Below are 19,365 nucleotides of genomic sequence, written 5' to 3'. Positions count from 1 at the left end.
AACATCCTCACCTACGAAACAGCGGAAAGGCCTGGACACTTGCAACCCGGACTGGAGGTACTCTCAGCTGACTGTAGTAGTAAGTTGGAAAGGAAGTAGGAACTCCGTGTGGTATGGAGTTCACTGTGGCAGGCAGGAGAAACTGGGGAAAGGATCTTGAACCGTCCCCAGCACGGTTCCCTCATCGCCAGTTTGATGAGAAGACACAACTCTCAGTGAGGTAAGAGAGAAGGTTTATTGGTATGGGTCCTTCAGTGCCTGCTCTATGAGTGAGCTCGCCAACATTCTAAGGCGAGCTTCACTCCAACATTCTACAGCGGGAGTGTACCAAGGGGAAGCGAGGGAAGGGGGACGAGGAGGAAGAAAGGTGGAGGGAAATAGCTAGTTACAACAAAATCAAATGCATGTGAGAGGGGATATTGAGAGATGAAGGGTAACTGGTGAAGCATGGTAGTGAGAGGACGTGTGATGAAGGAGGTTTTGGGAGGGGGCGGCAACCAAGATTATTGTAGGTGGCTTCACTAGAGCTAAAAAATACCAATGGATCTCTTGTTCCCAGATGTCGCCACCATCTGACTGTCCTGAAGAGAGTTCCATATTTCAAACAAATCTAAAACATCCATAAATACTTGGCATATATCTATTCTTTTACTGGGGTAGACAAGATGTCTAGCTGAAATTTGCATTTGATAAGCTTTCTTTCAAATGTTGACACCTCTGTTCAGCCCAGGTCAAAAGAAATCTATATGCTACATGGACACCAGGAGTTTACCTGATTCAGCAAGAAGACAGTATTCTCATGCTTAACATTAGGTTGATCATGATGATGTTAGAGCACAGAGATTTGCATCATCAGAGGAGAGATTCTTATTCCTTTGCCTATTCCATGCCCTATGCTGAAAGAGACATAGCCAAAAACATTTAAGAAGTCTACCTCTCCTAAGACTACTTCTTGAAGTTTTCACTCCAAGATTGAGTGAAGTATTTTCCTTGGAGGTTTCTGTTTAAACGAAATTTAGGGAAGCATTGACAAGTGATGAATATGTCACAACATATTTGTTCACCAGATACCTAGCAGACAACAGGGTCCTGATTTGAAAGATGCAGCAGGTGTAGTAGTGCCAGGAACAAAAGCTCTAGGCACCCCATGGATTGCTTGGAGGTAAACATGGCGGCCGCTGGTTAGGGCGGTGCGCGTCGAGGATGGATCTCCCCCCAGTCCCTGCAATTACGATCCAGTGATCGGCTACGTACTTGTTTCTCTGCCGGGTACCGATGCAGAGAGGTCCCCCGGTGGTCCTGGGGTCCCGTGGTGAGGAGAGGAGCTGATTGAGGTTTTCCCTATGTGTGCACTGGTTGTCCCGGGAGCGGCGCAGGCTCGATGTGCGTGAGCCTGGTTCCGCCCCCCTCCCTTCTCCCGCGGTGGAAAGAGGCAGCCATGGAGCTTCGGCGCGGCCCCACTGCGGCAGCCCGTGATCTCCTAAGAGGCTGCCAATGGATAACTGAAGAGAGGAAGGCAGCGACGCATCCTTTCTTCACGGAGTGTGCTGTATTGGAGTCAGCAGCTGAAAGGAGCGGCGCCTGTGGAATTACATCAGCTGTCTGTAGAACTCCATCAGGAAACCCGGCACCTGTCAGTAAGGAGGGGGAAGAGGGAGGGAGCGGAGGAGGAAAAGGCTCTAAGCCCGTAATCCAACCCATTGTTACCCCTGGCAAGAGAGCCAAAGGCAGGAGAAGGGGAAGGGGGGCAAAGAGCACTTCTACTACTAATAAATCTGGGAGAGGCAAGAAAGCGTGTCTAGGCGCTACACGAGACCTTAACTTAACAAAGGAATGCAGAGTGGGGGCAGAGGGAGAAGTGGATGTCACTGCAGAGGAAGTTCCCGGTGTAGGTTCCGCCGAAGACCCCCAGGAGCCTACAACTAGACACGGGAAGTTTTACCCTCTACCCAGTAGCAGTGCTAGTCCCAATACTCAGGTGCGGAGCAGTAGAAGAACAAAGTCGGGATCAAAAGGCGCAGCACGTATTACACCATCACTCCGCTCCTTCTTTAAGGTTATTCCCCAAGTCCTCAATATCCACCAAAAGGTAGGTATGGCTAGTGGGCCGGGTGAAAAAATGATGAGCAATGCTAAAACCAACAAGGGAAGCGAAGTGACCGAATCAGAGATTTTGGCCATTAGTCAGTACCAATGGAAAACCACGGCGGTCCTGACCTGGTCGACAGAACAACAACATCTGGAGTCCAAACCTTGGTAGAAACTACTGGGGACAACCGCTTAGAGGTACTCCTTTCGACAATGAGGAAGGAGATTTAGAGAGGATTTGCAGAATCTAAGAGTAATCAAATCGAGATTAGGGCAGTACGTGAGACACTTGGAAAAAAAAGGGGATGGCCTCTATGAAAGAACAGAAAGCCTGGAAGGTACAGTGGGAGAGTTAAAGGCTAACCTCGAGTCCGCAGAGAGTAAGATTTAGTGTCTTTGGAGGGATGGAGACGCAATGAAGGAGAGGGTCGAGTTCCTGGAGAATTACTCTAGGAGAAATAATCTTAGACTCTGAAGGGCCCTGAAGGGAAGGAGGGAGGCGATATTAAAGCCTAAGTTGTGTCCCTATTAAAGAATGTCCTTAATTTGGAAGAGACAACAGAGGACTTAGAAAAGGATATACAGAGGATTCACAGAGACCCTTTTCGCCTCAACCCCGGGAGAGAGAAACCAAGGAAAATCCTAGTGAATTTCCTCACATACAGCATAAAGGAAAACATTTTGAATCTTGCACTTAAAACAAAATCTCTAAAGGCTCAGGATTTCTCCTTCGAAGTCTGATCTGACCTGTCAAAAACCACCTTACATAGGCAGTGGGAACTGGGCCAGAGAATGGAGAGGTTTAGAGCCTTGGGGGCAACCATGCAGATGAGGCTTCCTGCATTCTTGAGGGTGATGTACAACAACAAGATGCATAAAATCCGTTCCCCTCTTGAGGCAGATGAATTATTAGCCTCTATCAGTGACCACACACAAAGTAGGCACCAGGACCCTTCTTTTTCCACTTTTAGCGCTCCCTCCTAGGTCGATACCTCAATATTATAGATAGGTCACATATCTACTCCATACACGCAAAATTCAGGTATCGTGAGTTTACCAAAATTGACAGAAAGCAAAGGGAAAAAAATAAAAATAAAAATGTTTTTCAAAATGTATAAAAAAAAGGTAAAACAAGTAATAAACATGTAAAGTCAACAATAAAACTCAACTTAAAAAAATATATATATATTACACGATAATATCGATACATTTCACGAGTGTGTCAACTAGAACTTGAACGAACTACGACACAAAGACACAGTTCCAAATCAAAAAACAGACAGAATCTAAATTACAAACAAAGACAGGCCACTGTTTAAATTCTGCCATGATTGCTACGGTATGGGAAACACTCAAAGCCTACTTAAGGGGATGTATAACCAACCGAGCCTCTTATAGAGGGAAGAAATATAGAGAAGCATTCACAAATATAGAGCAAGAATTAACAATTATAGATCAGAAGAGTGGATCCACCATCCGATTCTCTATTGATCAAGAGAGGTGGGAGGAGTTAAAGAAAAAGTTAGAAAATCTACTTCAAAGCAGAGTGGCTAAGAGGTGGGAGGCTAGCAAGCTCCAACACGTCGAATATGGAGAGGCTGCAGGCAAGGTTTTGGCCTGGAAAATTAAATCAGACCAAGCCAAAAAATATATTAAGGAAATAAGGGTGGGGGAGAAACGACATATAGAACCTCAAACCTAGGAATTGGAAGTGCCTTCCAGGATTTCTTCGGGAATATCTACAAGGAGGAGATCACGGAGGACGTGATGGCCCGGGAAACATGGTTGGATAAGATCAAACTGCCCTCTCTTTTATTAGAACAAAGGGACCGTCTGGATAAAGAAATATCAGAGACAGAAGTCCGTAATGCTATAAATCGATTAAAATGGGGGAAGGCTGCCGGACCAGACGGCCTACCAGGGGAGTTGTATCGTGTCCTGGGTTCCGCTATCATTCCAACATTAACGGCCCTTTTTAATGACATCTGTATGGAAGGCGTAGCACCCACTGAGTCATGGAGGGAGGCAACAATCGTCCTGATACCCAAACCAGGAAAGGACCCGTCTGATTGTGGGTCTTATCAGCCGATCTCGCTCCTAAACGACGACTACAAGATTTTTGCCGCCATTTTATCAACACGGCTGGGGAGCGAGATCAGTTCAATAATACACGACGATCAGAAGGGATTTATACAGGGGCGTCAGCTGGCAGATCTTACTTACGATCTGATCGGCACAATTGACATCGCCTCAACCTTCTCTCTTCCCCTGGGTATCCTGACCCTGGACGCCACCAAAGCGTTTGACAGAGTCAATTGGCCCTATCTGACTGCTGTAATGAAAAAGTTTCGGTTTGGGGAAAGGTTCTCACAAGTCATCATCCTGTTATACAGGGACCCAAGGGCCAGGCTTATGATCAATGGTGCTTGTACTGAGCCCTTCCAAGTTAAGAGGGGCACTAGGCAGGGCTAGCCGCTCTCCCCCCTCCTTTTCAATATATATATAGAACCTTTTGTGCAAGTTCTCAGAGAAGAGCCTAACATTCTCCCTTTTGAATTTGGAGGGTGGGTGAAGCGGGTAGGACTCTATGCCGATGATATTCTTATTTATACAACAAACCCAGTTGAAGCTTTTCCCACAGTAGTGAAAAGGGCAAAGGAATTCGGGGGGATCTCCGGATATGAAATTAATGAGGGAAAGACGTAGATCATGACTTGGAACCTAGACAACTCAAACCTCATAGTGACTCCTTCCATGCGATATTAATGTATAAGGATCACTCAGGACATCAGCAAACTAGCTCAGACTAACCTAGACCAGGTTTTCCGAAAATGCAGGGCACTATTAAAATCTTGGTCCTTTCTCCCTCTGACAATTTTTGGAAGGACTAGCCTGGTAAAAATGTCCATCCTCCCGAAATTCACATTTATATTCAATTCTATCCCCTTAGCCTTCGATAAAAAACAACTTCAAAAGAGTCGGCAGGAAATCAACTCTTTCATTTGGAGATATAAAGCAAATAGACTGGCATGGAAGAAACTAAGGAGGAGGAGGGAAAAGGGAGGGCTGGCATTGCCAGACCTACAGTACTATGCCTGGGCTTTCCAACTAACCCACTCAAGGATGCTATTAAAAGTTGCATCAGATACCTCAAACTGGAAAATGTTTAAAGCCATGCTAGCCGGGTCTAATTTGCCACTAGATGGATTTTTATTTAAGTTTGGCGATCAGAGATTTTTAAAAAAAGTAAGATTAAAGACTACTATCCCTGGTAAAAGACTGGGTGCAAATAAAAACAACTCTAGGACTAGTCTATTTCTCAAACTTTGCCCCGATTTGGGATTCCCCGGGGCTTCCCCCATGTCTGAAAGATAGTCTTGCAGTCCCGGTTAAGGAAGCTGAGATCCTTAGATGGGGAGAACTATTAGCAGGAGGAACACTGGTGGAATGGGAAAAGTTTAAATATATGCAACTCGCTAGCTGGGCTCGGGAGATGTCCAGGAAAAAGGTTCAAATAGGGAAGAACTGCCTCTTGGAAAAACAATTGGTAGAGAGGCAAGGGGGAAGAAAGGAGGTGGCACTTTGGTACTGGCAATATTGGAGGAGGTGGATGGGGAGTTCTCTCTCCCTGAGGAGTTGTGGGGGATGGACATGAATGTGCAGGGTGACCTTTGGATTAGATCCTTCTCCATTCTTTACAAAGGGGTAAAGCCAGCGTGGCTGAGGCAAAACAATCTGTACACAACACATCGCGCTTATCTTTCCCCTCTAAGGCTTTCCAAAGTCCAGCCAGGAAGGTGTTGTAATAAGTGCCTCCTCCCCGCAGCCTCCGACATACATATGTTCCTGGAATGTCCGCACTTAACTGCGTTTTGGGATGAAGTAAAGATCACCCTGGACTCAATTCTAAAAACATCAATCTCTATCACCTTGCCATTAATAATATTTGGGTGGGATGACAATCTTACGGGGCCAGCAGGAGCTTTTTTATTTTATGCAATTCTGCTTGCAAGAAGACAGATCTGTAAATGCTGGGTTGACTCCAAGGCACCATCCCATGCCGGCGTTTTAATGTCCCTATATGAAACATCAAAAGTGGACATGGCCAGGACCCGCAGTAAACGTAATCTTACCTTCTGTTATCTGCTGATCCAGTGGAGATAGTATGATCACCAGATTAGCCCAGGTTTTTTTTTATGCCTAAATACTCTATGGACATGGTGGGGGCAAGATCCAAGTAGTTTGATAACCAACCCGGTCCGGCAGGTTAATATGTGCCTAAGACGGAGCAAAAATCCCTTGAAAACATCCTCTGCCAATCTGGTACATTTGTCCTGAGCTGGGCAAGGGGAAGGTCCCTACCCAGTACTTAAAGGACAAACAAGGTGGTTGGTGCTTTAGTTTCTTTCTCTGGAACAAGGGATGGCAAATGAGGACAGAAAAAAAAAGAAAAAAGAAAAAAAACAGAACATATTTGTTCACTTACTTTACATTGCATTCTTCATACATGTGCTACTAATTTTGTCACTGATTATTGCTCGTATTGCTCCTCTTTCAAGCCAAATATTCTTTGGCTATTCATCTAAAAGTATTAGTGTCTTGTGTTGCTATTATCCCAAACCAGATGATAGGGAGGGCTTGGTGCCATACCTATGAACCATCTTCTTCGTTTTTTCTGACAGTGTGACTTATTCCTCCTAAGTGGGACCCTCTTGATGAAACCCGTGACCCCTTTCATGCGTACCTAATAGTGCAGAGTGGCACCAGATTACTTGGAGGGGTCACCCTTTGTCTGGGAAATCAAGAAGTAAACTTAACATAGCAGACTATCAAACTGTCCACCCCTTGTGACTATGTGACTCGGACAGGTGAATCCAAATGTCTATTTTCTAAGGTTTGCTGGGCCCAGTGAGGGCAAACCAGGGCAATCCAGTTAGGCCAAGATAGTGTTCTAGCTGATTATGTTTAGTAGCAAATCAGTTACAAAGTATTCAAAAATATTTTCTAATCATACGCACAGCAGAGGACATTCCTTCTTAGATTTCTGGGGGTTAGTTTTCCAGAACTTCCAGTCTTAACATTGGGGCTCTTGAAGTTTGAAGGCTCTTGATAATTAAATTGTGTACAAAGGTTTTTGGAGAAATTCTCTCCTATCAGAAAACATATAAGTAAAGAGGCACTATAATTTAGAAATAAGAGTAAGACATTTTGTGAGCATAGGCAGAAGAATCGAGCGGCATTATGCACCTAATTTGATCTTCAACAAAACCTCAAATAAGTAACCCAATCTTTGGAGCTGAACATTTTTGTAGTTTGGCTGTACTCAAGATTTACACCAGCCAGAGGTGGAGTTGTATGCAAGGGACCACAAATAGAATATAAAACAAAAGATGGACTTTCAGGCAAAGGTTTATATAACAATTAAGAATGCAATAATTAAGAATTTGTATATAAATGAGAAAAAGGTGAAATAACATGTTAGAGAAAAGCCCCCTATGAACAGATCCAAGCAATTTGTTATTCTCTGATATGTAATAAAACGAGCATGTGTTAGCATAGCTTCACTTTAGAAGCCGCTGTGCTATGGCACGTTTAGGCAACAGGAGAAGCTGTAAAAATTCAGAATATTTTTGCTTACACATGAGCTGATCAATTTCATAGTATTAACTGTGAGAGTACAACAGCCTGCCTTTCATCAGAATGTCTGACATAATATCGACAGACAGAATATCGAAATACAAAAATATCGGACCAAAAATATCGACATCAAAAATATCGGAATCCTATCTTCATAAAGGTAAGTACAAAAATATCAAAAAAATATATCGTAGTACAAAAATATCGGAATCAAAAATATCGTTTTTTTAAATGTATTAATAATAATGTAAAAATAATGTTAAAATACATATAATTTTACAAATATTAAATAAAAATATTAAAACAAAATTAAAACTAATACATATACATTTAAAATAAATAAAACACTTAATAATTTAATGTATTTTTTTTAAATGTTATTTATTTGATTTAATGTAATATTTTTTTGTTTTTACCCTGTACGCCAGTACCCCAAAAACCCAAAACTGACCCTGAACCCTAAAAATATCCCTGTACCCCAAAAACCCAAAACTGACCCTGAACCCTAAAAATATCCCTTTACCCAAAAACTGAAAACTGACCCTGAACCCTAAAAATACCCCTTTACCCAAAAACTGAAAACTGACCCTGAACCCTAAAAATACCCCTTTACCCATGAACTGAAAACTGACCCTTATCCCTGAAAATACCCCTTTACCCAAAAACTGAAAACTGACCCTGAACCCTAAAAATACCCCTTTACCCAAAAACTGAAAACTGACCCTGAACGCTAAAAATACCCCTTTACCCAAAAACTGAAAACTGACCCTGAACCCTAAAAATACCCCTTTACCCATGAACTGAAAACTGACCCTGAACCCTAAAAATACCCCTTTACCCAAAAACTGAAAACTGACCCTGAACCCTAAAAATACTCCTTTACCCAAAATTAATTAATATTATTTAATTACCAATTAATTATTAATTAACAATAACAATAAAGTAAATATATTAGCACATTAGCTGTAATTAATTTAATTTAATAATTAATATTATTTTTCCCAATTAATTAATTAAGAATAACAAAAAAATATATATATAAAAAATTACTATAATTAATGTAATTAAATAATTAATATTAATTAATTACCAACTAATTAATAATTAAAAATATGTACAAAATTATATTAATTAATTAACTAATTAATATAAATTCATTACCAATTAATTATTAATTAAAATATGTACAAACATATATTAATTAATTAATTATTATTAAATTACTTCCCACCCTGTTCCCCTATAAACCCATAACCCACTACAGAACATATTTATCAATTAATCAATTAATTAAAATTAATTAAAAATTATTTCTCAATTAATTAATTAATAATTCCTACTAATTAATAATTAATTTAACATAATTAAATTACTTCCCACCCTATTCCCCTATAAACCCACAACCCGCTACAGTAGTAAAAGACAATATTTAATTAAATTACATTAAAAATAAATAATAAAACATAATAAATACAATATGATATACACTAAATTTATTTAAAAATTGATATTAGTAACATCGAAGTTATTTATTTCGATATTATTGACATCGATATTTAAAACTTCGATATTACTGATATCATACTAATATCGATATTAAGACTGCCGATATTACTTACCTTCGATATTTTGTCCCATCGATATTTAAACTTCGATATTATTGTATATCGATATTTAAAAATCGATATTTTGTCTGTGTACCTTTCATCATGAGGAACCTCTGTGTACCTCATCGTTACCCACACCACTGCTCCGTTTCTTGCACCCTTCCATGCCAGTTGTTTCCACACGTTATATTTGTAAAGAATGAGTAAGTTCTGTTAGATGTTTAAAACTAGGATCATTAATAGCAATACATTTCATCACGTGAAAAAAGAGTCGTGACCTAACTTATTCTGTTTTTAATATGGTCCTAAAGCTAAGAGGGTAATTTAGAGTTTGGAGGAGCGGAAGTGCTGCTTTAAATTGAAAAGCAAACATACATTTTCCCGTCTTTATTTAGAGCTGGCAAGCAGCGGGTTCAGCTGTGGAGCCCCCACTGACTCCACTATTGTAAGCCTTTGACCTTTTGCACATGCTACACAGGGCCTGATGGTTATTGTGACTTGGTGATAGTATGTCCATCTTATTTAGATCTGGCTGACAGTCACTCAGTTTCTCTGCCTGGGACCACTATGCATGACAAGGCGTCCCAATTAGAAAAATCTTCCAATGACCTCGAGATTCTGGGGGAAACATCTTGTGTGCCTGGGGAATCGATTTTCTGTTTTTCATTCATAAACTCCCACTTTGGCAGTTTATTCTTGGAAAGCAAAAAAAATGCTAAGTGGGCAAATCAAACATAGTACCCGTTTCACTGCCTCCAATGAACTCCTGGCCACCACATCACCTCCATACAAGGCAGGGAAATCTTCATGTTGTTTGTGGCGATCTCTTAAGTATGGTACACGGTCTTCCACTGGGACCATCAGCTATAATGTAAATATCACCTTTAAGACATTCCTTCAGAATTCATTTCCTATCAGAATAAGGAACTAACAAAATATCAATCAGTTGAAAATAGTGTTGCTCTCCCAGTGTCAGATACAAGTTTTGTATGTGCATTCTAGAGGCCTCCCTTTACAGAGAGGATGCCTCTCCTAAGCGTTGTATTACCAGTGTAAACTGGCAAACAACAATATGCCATGTTACTTTTAGAAACAGAAGTTATTGTTTATCAGTCGAAGGAAATAGCAATAAAAATAACTTACCCAGCCCCAGATAGCTATTCTTTTTTCATCAATGAAACCCATGTCAATGAATTTTCTAAATGAGGAAAGAAAATCTCAGCATTAGGTCAGGTTTTATCAAAATAAATAGCAAGTCTTAACAACACACCGTATGTATCCATTTCATTCAAAGCTCAATGAAGTTTGGAATAAAAAAGAATCTTCATTTTCAAAGCCTATCAGACTGAAATGGTTGTGGCTATGGGTGGCATTATATAAATTGAACTTGATGTGAAGAATGTGGGGATCCCTCCTACCCAATGTGTTTTCTTATTACTGAATATGAGTATGGACAAATAGGCCATTCACTCATAGCACATACTTCCATTCGGGTTTATTGGATACACTCTGGGTTTCCTGTGCTACAAATAAGTCATTCAGTCCACCAACCAGTGAGGAGAGTCCAAACAAGTGAGTACATACCAAGAAACTCCTATAGCAGTATGTTCTGTGCAGATGATATTTGTAAATATGTACCAAGTACCATTTTTTCAAGAGGAAGCCCCTTAAAGCAGACACCAACTATCAGCACAATCTGTGGTTGGTCAAAATGCATGCATGTAAGAAATTGGTTGACTGGGGTATAAACTAATCTCAAGCAACAACCACAATCCTCGTCAGGATGAACCACAAAAGTCCCAAAATTAACCTATGCTTAACCCTCTGGTAGCTTGGCACAAAATAAGTCAGGGATGGGTTAGAGGCACTGTGTAAAGCATTCACGCAGCACACAAACAGTAATACAGTGAAAACAAAAGAAAAGAAAATTCAAACTTCCTCAAATTTAGAAAAATAGAGTAACCCCTTCTCCTGCTCAGGCTCCAAATGGTCTAGGGTGAAAATAGATTGGTTTCAAGTGCCTTTGTGAGTGTGCTGGAGGCAGCCCTTTAAGATGTAAGTGAGGCAGGCAACAGCTACACCCCCACCCACAATGGCAGGATTGCCTATCCTACCAACTCCCAGTCCCCCTTTATGTCACTGCCTAGAAGGAATACACAAAGGCCAACTATCAACTATCCACATCTTCATTTTTCACCCACCATGCCACCTCAGTTTAGACCCAGGAATATGGAAAACAGTCTTATTCTTACTCATCAATAGAATAGTTCAGCACAATACTGCTAGGTCAGGTCCTCTGTGCATGGAATCACAAACAACTCAGGAGTGGTTTCACTCTAACTAGGCCTCTTCAAATAGATATAACTTGATGACACTGGCACAGTGAGCCTGGTACTCATGTCTGGGCACTTGGGGCATCAAATACAAAAACAAAAAGGCGATGGATGGAATGCTTGAATTAATGTCACCCACTGGCAATCACTCTTGGCAACATCTCTATCCATAAGTTTTCGCCCATCATGCCACATATGGACCTAGCCATATGCAAATCAGTCTTGACTCTGCTCCTCATGGGAACAGTCCAGCCCTAACTGCCAGGACTGGTCCTGCCTGAACAGGAACACAAGCAACCCAGGACCATATTTTGTATAACTTTATATAGAAGTGGTATTTTCAGAATTGTGACTTAAAATCCGCCTTTATCATTAAAGATGGTTTTAAATTACAATTTGCTTGAGACAAACATGACATTTCTATATGTTCCTACTAAAAAAGTTACCATTTATTAAATGCAATAAGGTATCCCAATATTATCTTATGGGAGAGGGAGGACTCAAAGTAGTGAAAAACGAATGTGAAACTGTTTCGCAACCAAGACATGTAAAACTTAAAACCACATCTTATTCTTAAAATACAATGCACCCTGCTCTTATGGCAGTTTCAGGCCTACATTAGAGGTGATTTTTACATATAAAAAGGGAGGTTTAGGTCTGGCAAAAGGTTTATTTTGCCAGGTCAAATTGGATGTGTAAAACTGCGCACAGGCTGCAATGGCAGGATTAAGACATATTTAAAAGGATACTTAAGTGAGTGGAACAATAACTACAGCAGGCCCACTAGAAACATTCAATTTACAGGCCAGGCCCTGGGCACATGCAGTGTCACTTTACTAGGGACTCATAAGTAGATGAAATGTGCCAATTGGGTTAAGCCAAATTGTACCATGTTTAAAGAAGAGAGCGCAAGCACTTAAGTACTGGTCAGAAGTGGTAAAGTGCACAGAGTCTTAATGTCTATAAAAACAAAATTCAGAAACAGGAGGGGAGAAACTAAAAAGGTTGGTGGAAGGGACACACCAAAAATGACAAATCTAACAAAGCACTCCAAACATTTTGTATATTTCAGTGAGATGCCCTAAGTTTGACTGGTAAGCGCAGACGTGGATCCTCTGCCCACTGTACCACTGGAAACAGCCTACACCGGCTGAAGAGCCCCAATCAGGGTGAAAACGGTCTTAGGCTGCTGGTGTTCTGAATCAGGGAGGACATGGCCTGGCAGTACGGGTGGGCTGTTCCTTTTGGAGCTGAGTCCAGGCTGATTATCATCTGGCTGGGTCTCCAACATTAGGTTGCTTCGTGTGCAAAAGAATTATGGGTTGGAAAACGGACCATCTAATTAGCAGTGGTTGAGATTAATTCAAGCATTCCACCCATCACTTAGTGTACATTATAAAGCACAGTAAAGGCTGGCACCTGAAAATTACACACCAGTCTGCTGATTTGTGTACAGATTCTGATCCTAATGCACTATTTCCATTCGGATGCCACGGATGTTGAAATTGTACATGAACTGGTTTACAAACTGGAAAGCAGTTTGCGATGTGACCTATGTTTTACTAGGACACAATGCAAATTTCTATTCACAGGGAGGTCACAAAATGTTCCCCCTAATAAATATAATTTAGGCAGTTTGCAATTTGCAACACTCTGTGATTGGCTCTCAATGCAGAGATGGAGGCCTGCAATGAAGAGCAGACATCCATCTGTACATGTACATTACCAAAATGTAAACATTTTCTTTTCAAAACAATAAAGGAACCACTGCCTGTTCCTTCAGAGGCAGCTGTCCTGATTTCCAAGGGGCAATTTGCCACAAGGATACAGCTTTTCTTTAGCAAATCAAATTCCACCCACTTGAGGTGTCAGTATCAAATCAATAGTTTGCAACCACTATTAGGTCACATGCCACTGATACATCCAAATAACAGATATGTGAAGGTTAAACTTTTCATGACCCCATTCCTCTTTAAGATTGTGACATGTTCACTTAACCTCTTTTAAAAGATATACAGATTTTCTTGACCTGTAATAGGTCTTTTTACAAGTGCTAAAAATGTATTTTGCAGTCACAAACCGAGTGATTTTGCTAACTGAGTGATAGACAATTACCCTTGAACTTCAGTCCAAGGTTCCTGGCATTGAACAGGTACTATGGTATGGCATAGTTTCTGCATTTGCACCAGCGGCGGATCCTCCGTAATGACGGAGGAACACCTCTCCACTGGGTAAGAGCCAGAAGCTGAAAAATAAAATAATATTTTATTATCGTTCTATTTTCCAGATGCTGGCTGAGTCAGTGTGTGAGGGAGGGGCTGGGCATGGGAGGGAGGAGGAGTGGAGTGCACTTCTAGGTGCACATGATGGCCAAACGGGCATGCAGAGTTAATTTTCTCCAACCCAGCTGTATTGCACAGTAGGGTTGGAGAAATAGCACAGACTCCCTGTGCCTGAGCGAGTGTTAAAGCCGCCCGCTCAGGCCAATCCCCGCACTGCTCTCCTGCTATTGGTGAGAGCATGAGAGAAGCGCTGGGATTTCACAGGGAGTCTCTGGTGCTGCCCCAGTATCTGCTGAAACCAGGAAGCAGAAGAAAACTGAGGTCCAAGGCAGCCGACAAAATAAGGTAAGTATTACTTTTATTATTACCCCTATGCTACCACCCCAGCTAAGTCTTTTTGTATTATTACCCCTGCGCTTCACCCACCCACCCACTTTTTGTTAGTGTCGGATGCCTCTGCATTGCACCCATTTTTTTAATAGGACAAAGAATGATCCAACTTCCCCAGACAAAGATAACAATATGTGTATTACAGGATTCTTTCATTAAGAGAAGGCTCTAGCAGCAAGCTTTCTTATATCAAAACTCATGTTTGTTCAAAGATACATGGTATCACCAGAGAAAAAGCAGTGCATAAGAACAGTGCATAAAAACAGGTGGATAGTAAGAGGACATCTGCTTTGAACAAATTTTGTTTGGCTGGTCCAACACAATTTTCCATTTCTGGCAGTTCCAACACTGGTGATGTTTTAAAGAAAGCTCTTAAAATGTTGCAGGTGTCCTGAAAGAAAGCTCCCTGTAAGCCACCATTATTTATAGTGGGAGAACTGGAACATTATTTCCATTTTGCGGCTACGTATGCAATCTACACAGTGTTTGTCAGCAATTCCACCTCACCAGGGAGGCATGGTAGATTTGCCATTGGGTATCATTTTTAGATCTGGCATCAGACACAATCTTTTAATTTTGCTAATATTGTATACATAAGATTATGTACGTTTGCTTATGAAGCTTTCAGAAAGCAGTCTACATCCACAGGCCTGTTGTGTCATTCACATGTTTTGTCTGCTTACTATAGCATTCATCATGGGGCATTTGATCAGACTACTTCAAGCATTGACAAATTTCACTGTGAGTGACAGAATTCTGTTCTTACACAGGGAGCACTCTTACGCATAGTTCTTCTCAGTGCCAATGAGAACGGTAGCAAAAAATGCTTTTAGACACAATTGTTTTTTAACTTTTAGCAATGTTTTGCTTTTATACATTGGTGAGGGCTAGGCAGCTCCCCTAACATAACATTTTAGAAACAACCATGAGAAAACAAAACAAGCAATGGCAAAGACTTGCTGCCAATGCCAGACCTGTTGGCTTGACCAATGCTTGTTCCACATGGCAGCTTACCCGATCCCACAACCCTCCCCTCCGCCCCACCAGGAGACACCTTGGAGAGCAAAACATAGGGCCAATTGTGTGGATCTCATGATGAGACAAACCATTTTCCATTGATCCAGTGGATTGGTGTTCTGATCACCTGTCCTAAATATTAGTTTCAATTTAATTACCTTGCTTGACTTTTGCTATGTCCTAAGTATGGTGTACTTCCTTTCTACTCAGGATTGATTTACTTATGTGCATTTCTATGACACTATATTCTTGAACGTCATCATACGTATTAACCAAACTATTACTCCATCAACAACCAAAACCTACAAATGTATATGTAAATGTAAATGTTTCTAATGTATGTAATTGAACACTTTCAGTAAGAGGATATGCCTTATGGACGTGCTCAGAGTATAAAAGTAGAACATTTCAAGACCACAATAGCATCTTGAGAGATTTCATAACTTTCTTTTATTCATGAAAATCAAAATTAATGAATGAGAAATTGGTTGGTTATGTTGGGTTCAAGAGCCTTTGATTCAAGGCCTGATTCATAAGTTTGCTTCGATGTTCATGACGTGCTATCCTATGTCATTAAATAAACCTTATATGACAGTGTGAGACAGTACTTGGGTATTGTATGGTGCCCTTCAAAACATTTGCCATTTGAAATTGGGATTCCATTCATGTGTACACATTAATGATTTAAATATTCGTTTTATAGATTGTGTAATTCAGAATGCATGTAATATATTAAATCGAACTTGACATCTTAGAATAGTATATGGCCAGGTTAGGGGTTCAGATTGTAGCAGTAGTTTATATTTTGAATTTCACATCGTTTACATTTTGTGATATATGAATTATAGCACCCAGGTTAACATAAATGAATGTAAAATTAATATGGACGTTAACAAATAAATCTCTAATATTTTAGGTTTTGCATTGTAGCTAATAGTTTCTCCCCTATCAACTGTATCTGTACTTCAATTGAGGTTTTCCTGGTTGCACGTTATATACATGTTTGTGTTCTCTCATTGGACGACATGCTTCGGTGCAGTGATTCAAAAACCCTTATTTCACAGGGACTCATAAAATCCGAACAGCATTTCTGAGGTCCCTGATAAATACGGAAAACATTTCACAGGTCTTTGTGTATTATGAGTTTCTACATCATAATTACAAACCCAAATCACTCAGCATAACTTTTTTTATTATTAAAACATTTTATTTCGTAGTTTTCATCTTACATGACACATACAACAACATAACATCAATTGCCCAACAATGGTGTTACAATTCACAAGTGTCATGCCAGGCTGAAAGTGCAAACAACTCATCTTATGGGCCTTGCGACAGTTCGAGTTATCACACATGTCCCTCATGACTCTTCCGGTATAGGCAGGAGATAGGTGCCCAATAGGGCCCAAATATTCTTTGGCCATGAGTTTTGTGGCAGTTCTTCAGCATATGTCTCCAGGTGATGAATTTTGGATATTACTTTTCCCCCAGTGTATGGCCATCTTCCTCTGGGCCTGGCACTGGTTTTCGATTTGTTGGTTGTAATGACTTAACATATCCCAATATACGCATTTGGGGGATACTGATATTGGTTCCATCACCACTTCTGTAAGGACTTGTGTTTCTTGCACCCAGTACTGGTAAATCAACACACATAGCCCATGCAAAATGAATAAAACCTGCCCCAAAGTCACATACTGTGTGCATTTACATCCACTCTAAGACCATATTTAAACACACTGGCACACACTTTTTAATCAATATAAGTACTCCTCTGGAGTATGTGGAATAGGGCCAGGTCATACAATAACCAGCCCATCGAGCACCAAAGGCACTTGCCACATGATGGGTGAGAAGTGTCTCCTTCAATAATGCGATCTGCACCTGGTGTCTGACAAGATAGTCCAGCACCTGGAACGTGTTTTGAGGGTTATTAAGCCCCGAAACATTCAATGTTATCAGGGCTATCTGAGCTGTGGTGGAAGATCTAGCAGCCCTTGCAGAACCCATTATTAAATGTGTAAATACATATTTGGGAGGAGAGGCTGCAAATGCCCTAGACGCATACATTACAGAGAATGACTGGGTCAGCCATATTTAGGGTATGTTTAAGGGCGCTTCAGCCCAGTTTTTACTACCTGAGGGGGGAACCAAAAATACAGGAAGTGAGGCGAGGAATTACTGGCATGACACGCAACAAGGCCACTGGACCTGACAGAATTCCACCCGATCTTTATCTGTCTGAAGTGAAGTTCTGGGCACCCTTGCTTACCTCTGTAATTAATGCGGTCGTGAGGGCTGCCTCTCCTGCCTTCTGGGCTACCTCAATAATTGACCAGGTTTTTAGAAAGGGGGACCGGGATAGTACTTATTGCTACAGGCCTACATCCCTGCTGGACTCCGTGGTCATAGTGGTCGGAAAAATCCTGCTGGGTAGGTTATCGTCTTGGGCTCTTGACAATAACATCATGTCGGATGCCCAGTACAGTTTCCGCTCTGGACGCTCCACGATTGATCAATGTCTAAACCTCTTTATGATTTTGAATAAGTACCCGGTTGCACTGCTCTGGTACCATCTTTTTGGCCTTTATGGACCTGCGTTCCACATTTAATTGTGTGAACAGAGGTAAACTTTGGCAGATCCTTCTTTCTTTAGGGGTGGATAAGGACATAATCACCTTCCTATATGACCTCCATCGAGACACTAAGGCTGGCATGCGTTATTCGGCCGGCTTGAATGTATCTTGCTTGTTTCCCGTCAGGGGTGGGGTCCAGCAAGGTTGTATTTTGGCACCATTTTTATTCAATCTCTACATTATCAACTTGGAGAAAACTGTTTTGGAGACCAATGTGGACTTCCCTCAGTCAGGACAGCGGTGTCTCTCACTCCTGCTATATGCAGGTGATGCCGTTTGAATGGAGGTCGGATCCGCCTGGGCGGTCCTGAATGATTGGAGAATAAACACACAATTCATCAGGTGTGTCTCCTCATCTGAACTAGGACCCCAACATCAATCCCAGATGACGAGACTCCGCCACATGGGTGGGCCGATGGGATTCATTTCCACTGTTTCGCACACTCTTTTCTAACTCTCATGCATTCTTTTCTACTTATAGAGATCAGTCTTCTGCAGAGACCTCATTAAGCCTTTTTTCTTTTTGAGATGCCGTTTGAATGGCCAGGACCGAACATGGTTTGCTAACTCTTATAAACTCCTACGCACAATTTATGGGGGATATGGACCTGATGATTAATTATTAATATTCATAATTAATAATTACATTATGCAAGTAGGGGCATGGCCCAATAGGCCATATACTTTAATGGCAGGGCTTAACCCAATTCCTAAGTCAACCGCGTTCTCCTATCTGGGGGTACTTTTAGTTGAAAAAATTAACTGGGGCTCCAACTCATCAGCAAGAGAAATTACCTCACCAGGGAGACCGCGGCCATTTTTTATTTTGCCACTACACTGGGGAAAAGACCGACGGGGGCCCTTTTAAAGCTCTATAGGGCCAAGTGTATTTCAAAGGCCCTTTATGAGAGTTAAATCTGGGGTATACCAACACAAACGATCTCTAATTTGATGAAAACACATTTCTGAGACATCTTTTATCTGTTCCTTAGGCTACTCCCTCTTTCACTGCTCATGAAGAGCTAGGCCTGCCCTACGTTTTGGATCTAATAGCAATCTGCCCAGTGTCCCTCTGGCTAAAAATGTGGGTTGGGAAGGGGACCTCCCTAAATAAAGCAATTCTAAAAGATTGTCTGGCCCTAGATTACGCAGCCAGGGTACCATGGCTCAAATAGGTAGAAAGGAGCCTCACGAGTTTGGGAAGAGGAGACCTTTTCTCTAACCCGATGCGACAAGTGAAAATGATCTAGCACTCGTTAAGACGGCCTTCCTTGCATGCCGTCCCTTGGTAAGGGAGGAGAAGGAGCTTCTGAAGGCCAGCGTATGTCACTTCATCATGTTACGGACCACTCAGATGGTGGAACTGTCCTTGTTG

The 19,365-nt window shown here is 41.3% G+C and overlaps 1 protein-coding gene across 2 annotated transcripts in view; it reads right to left on the bottom strand.

Annotated features, from left to right (window-relative positions):
• FAP (fibroblast activation protein alpha) overlaps positions 1–19,365 on the bottom strand; it is an 830,211-nt gene that overhangs the window by 225,910 nt on the left and 584,936 nt on the right. For both annotated transcript variants that reach the window (XM_086956603.1, XM_086956604.1), the window contains one exon: positions 10,476–10,530. In XM_086956603.1, the coding sequence (XP_086812729.1) occupies positions 10,476–10,530 (55 nt within the window). The remainder of the gene's footprint in view (positions 1–10,475; positions 10,531–19,365) is intronic.

This window comes from Lissotriton vulgaris, chromosome 2_1 (genome assembly GCF_964263255.1).
Source record: "Lissotriton vulgaris chromosome 2_1, aLisVul1.2, whole genome shotgun sequence".
NCBI lineage: Eukaryota > Metazoa > Chordata > Amphibia > Caudata > Salamandridae > Lissotriton > Lissotriton vulgaris.
Note: the sequence above shows the minus strand (reverse complement) of the source record. Positions and strands in the feature narration are given on the sequence as shown.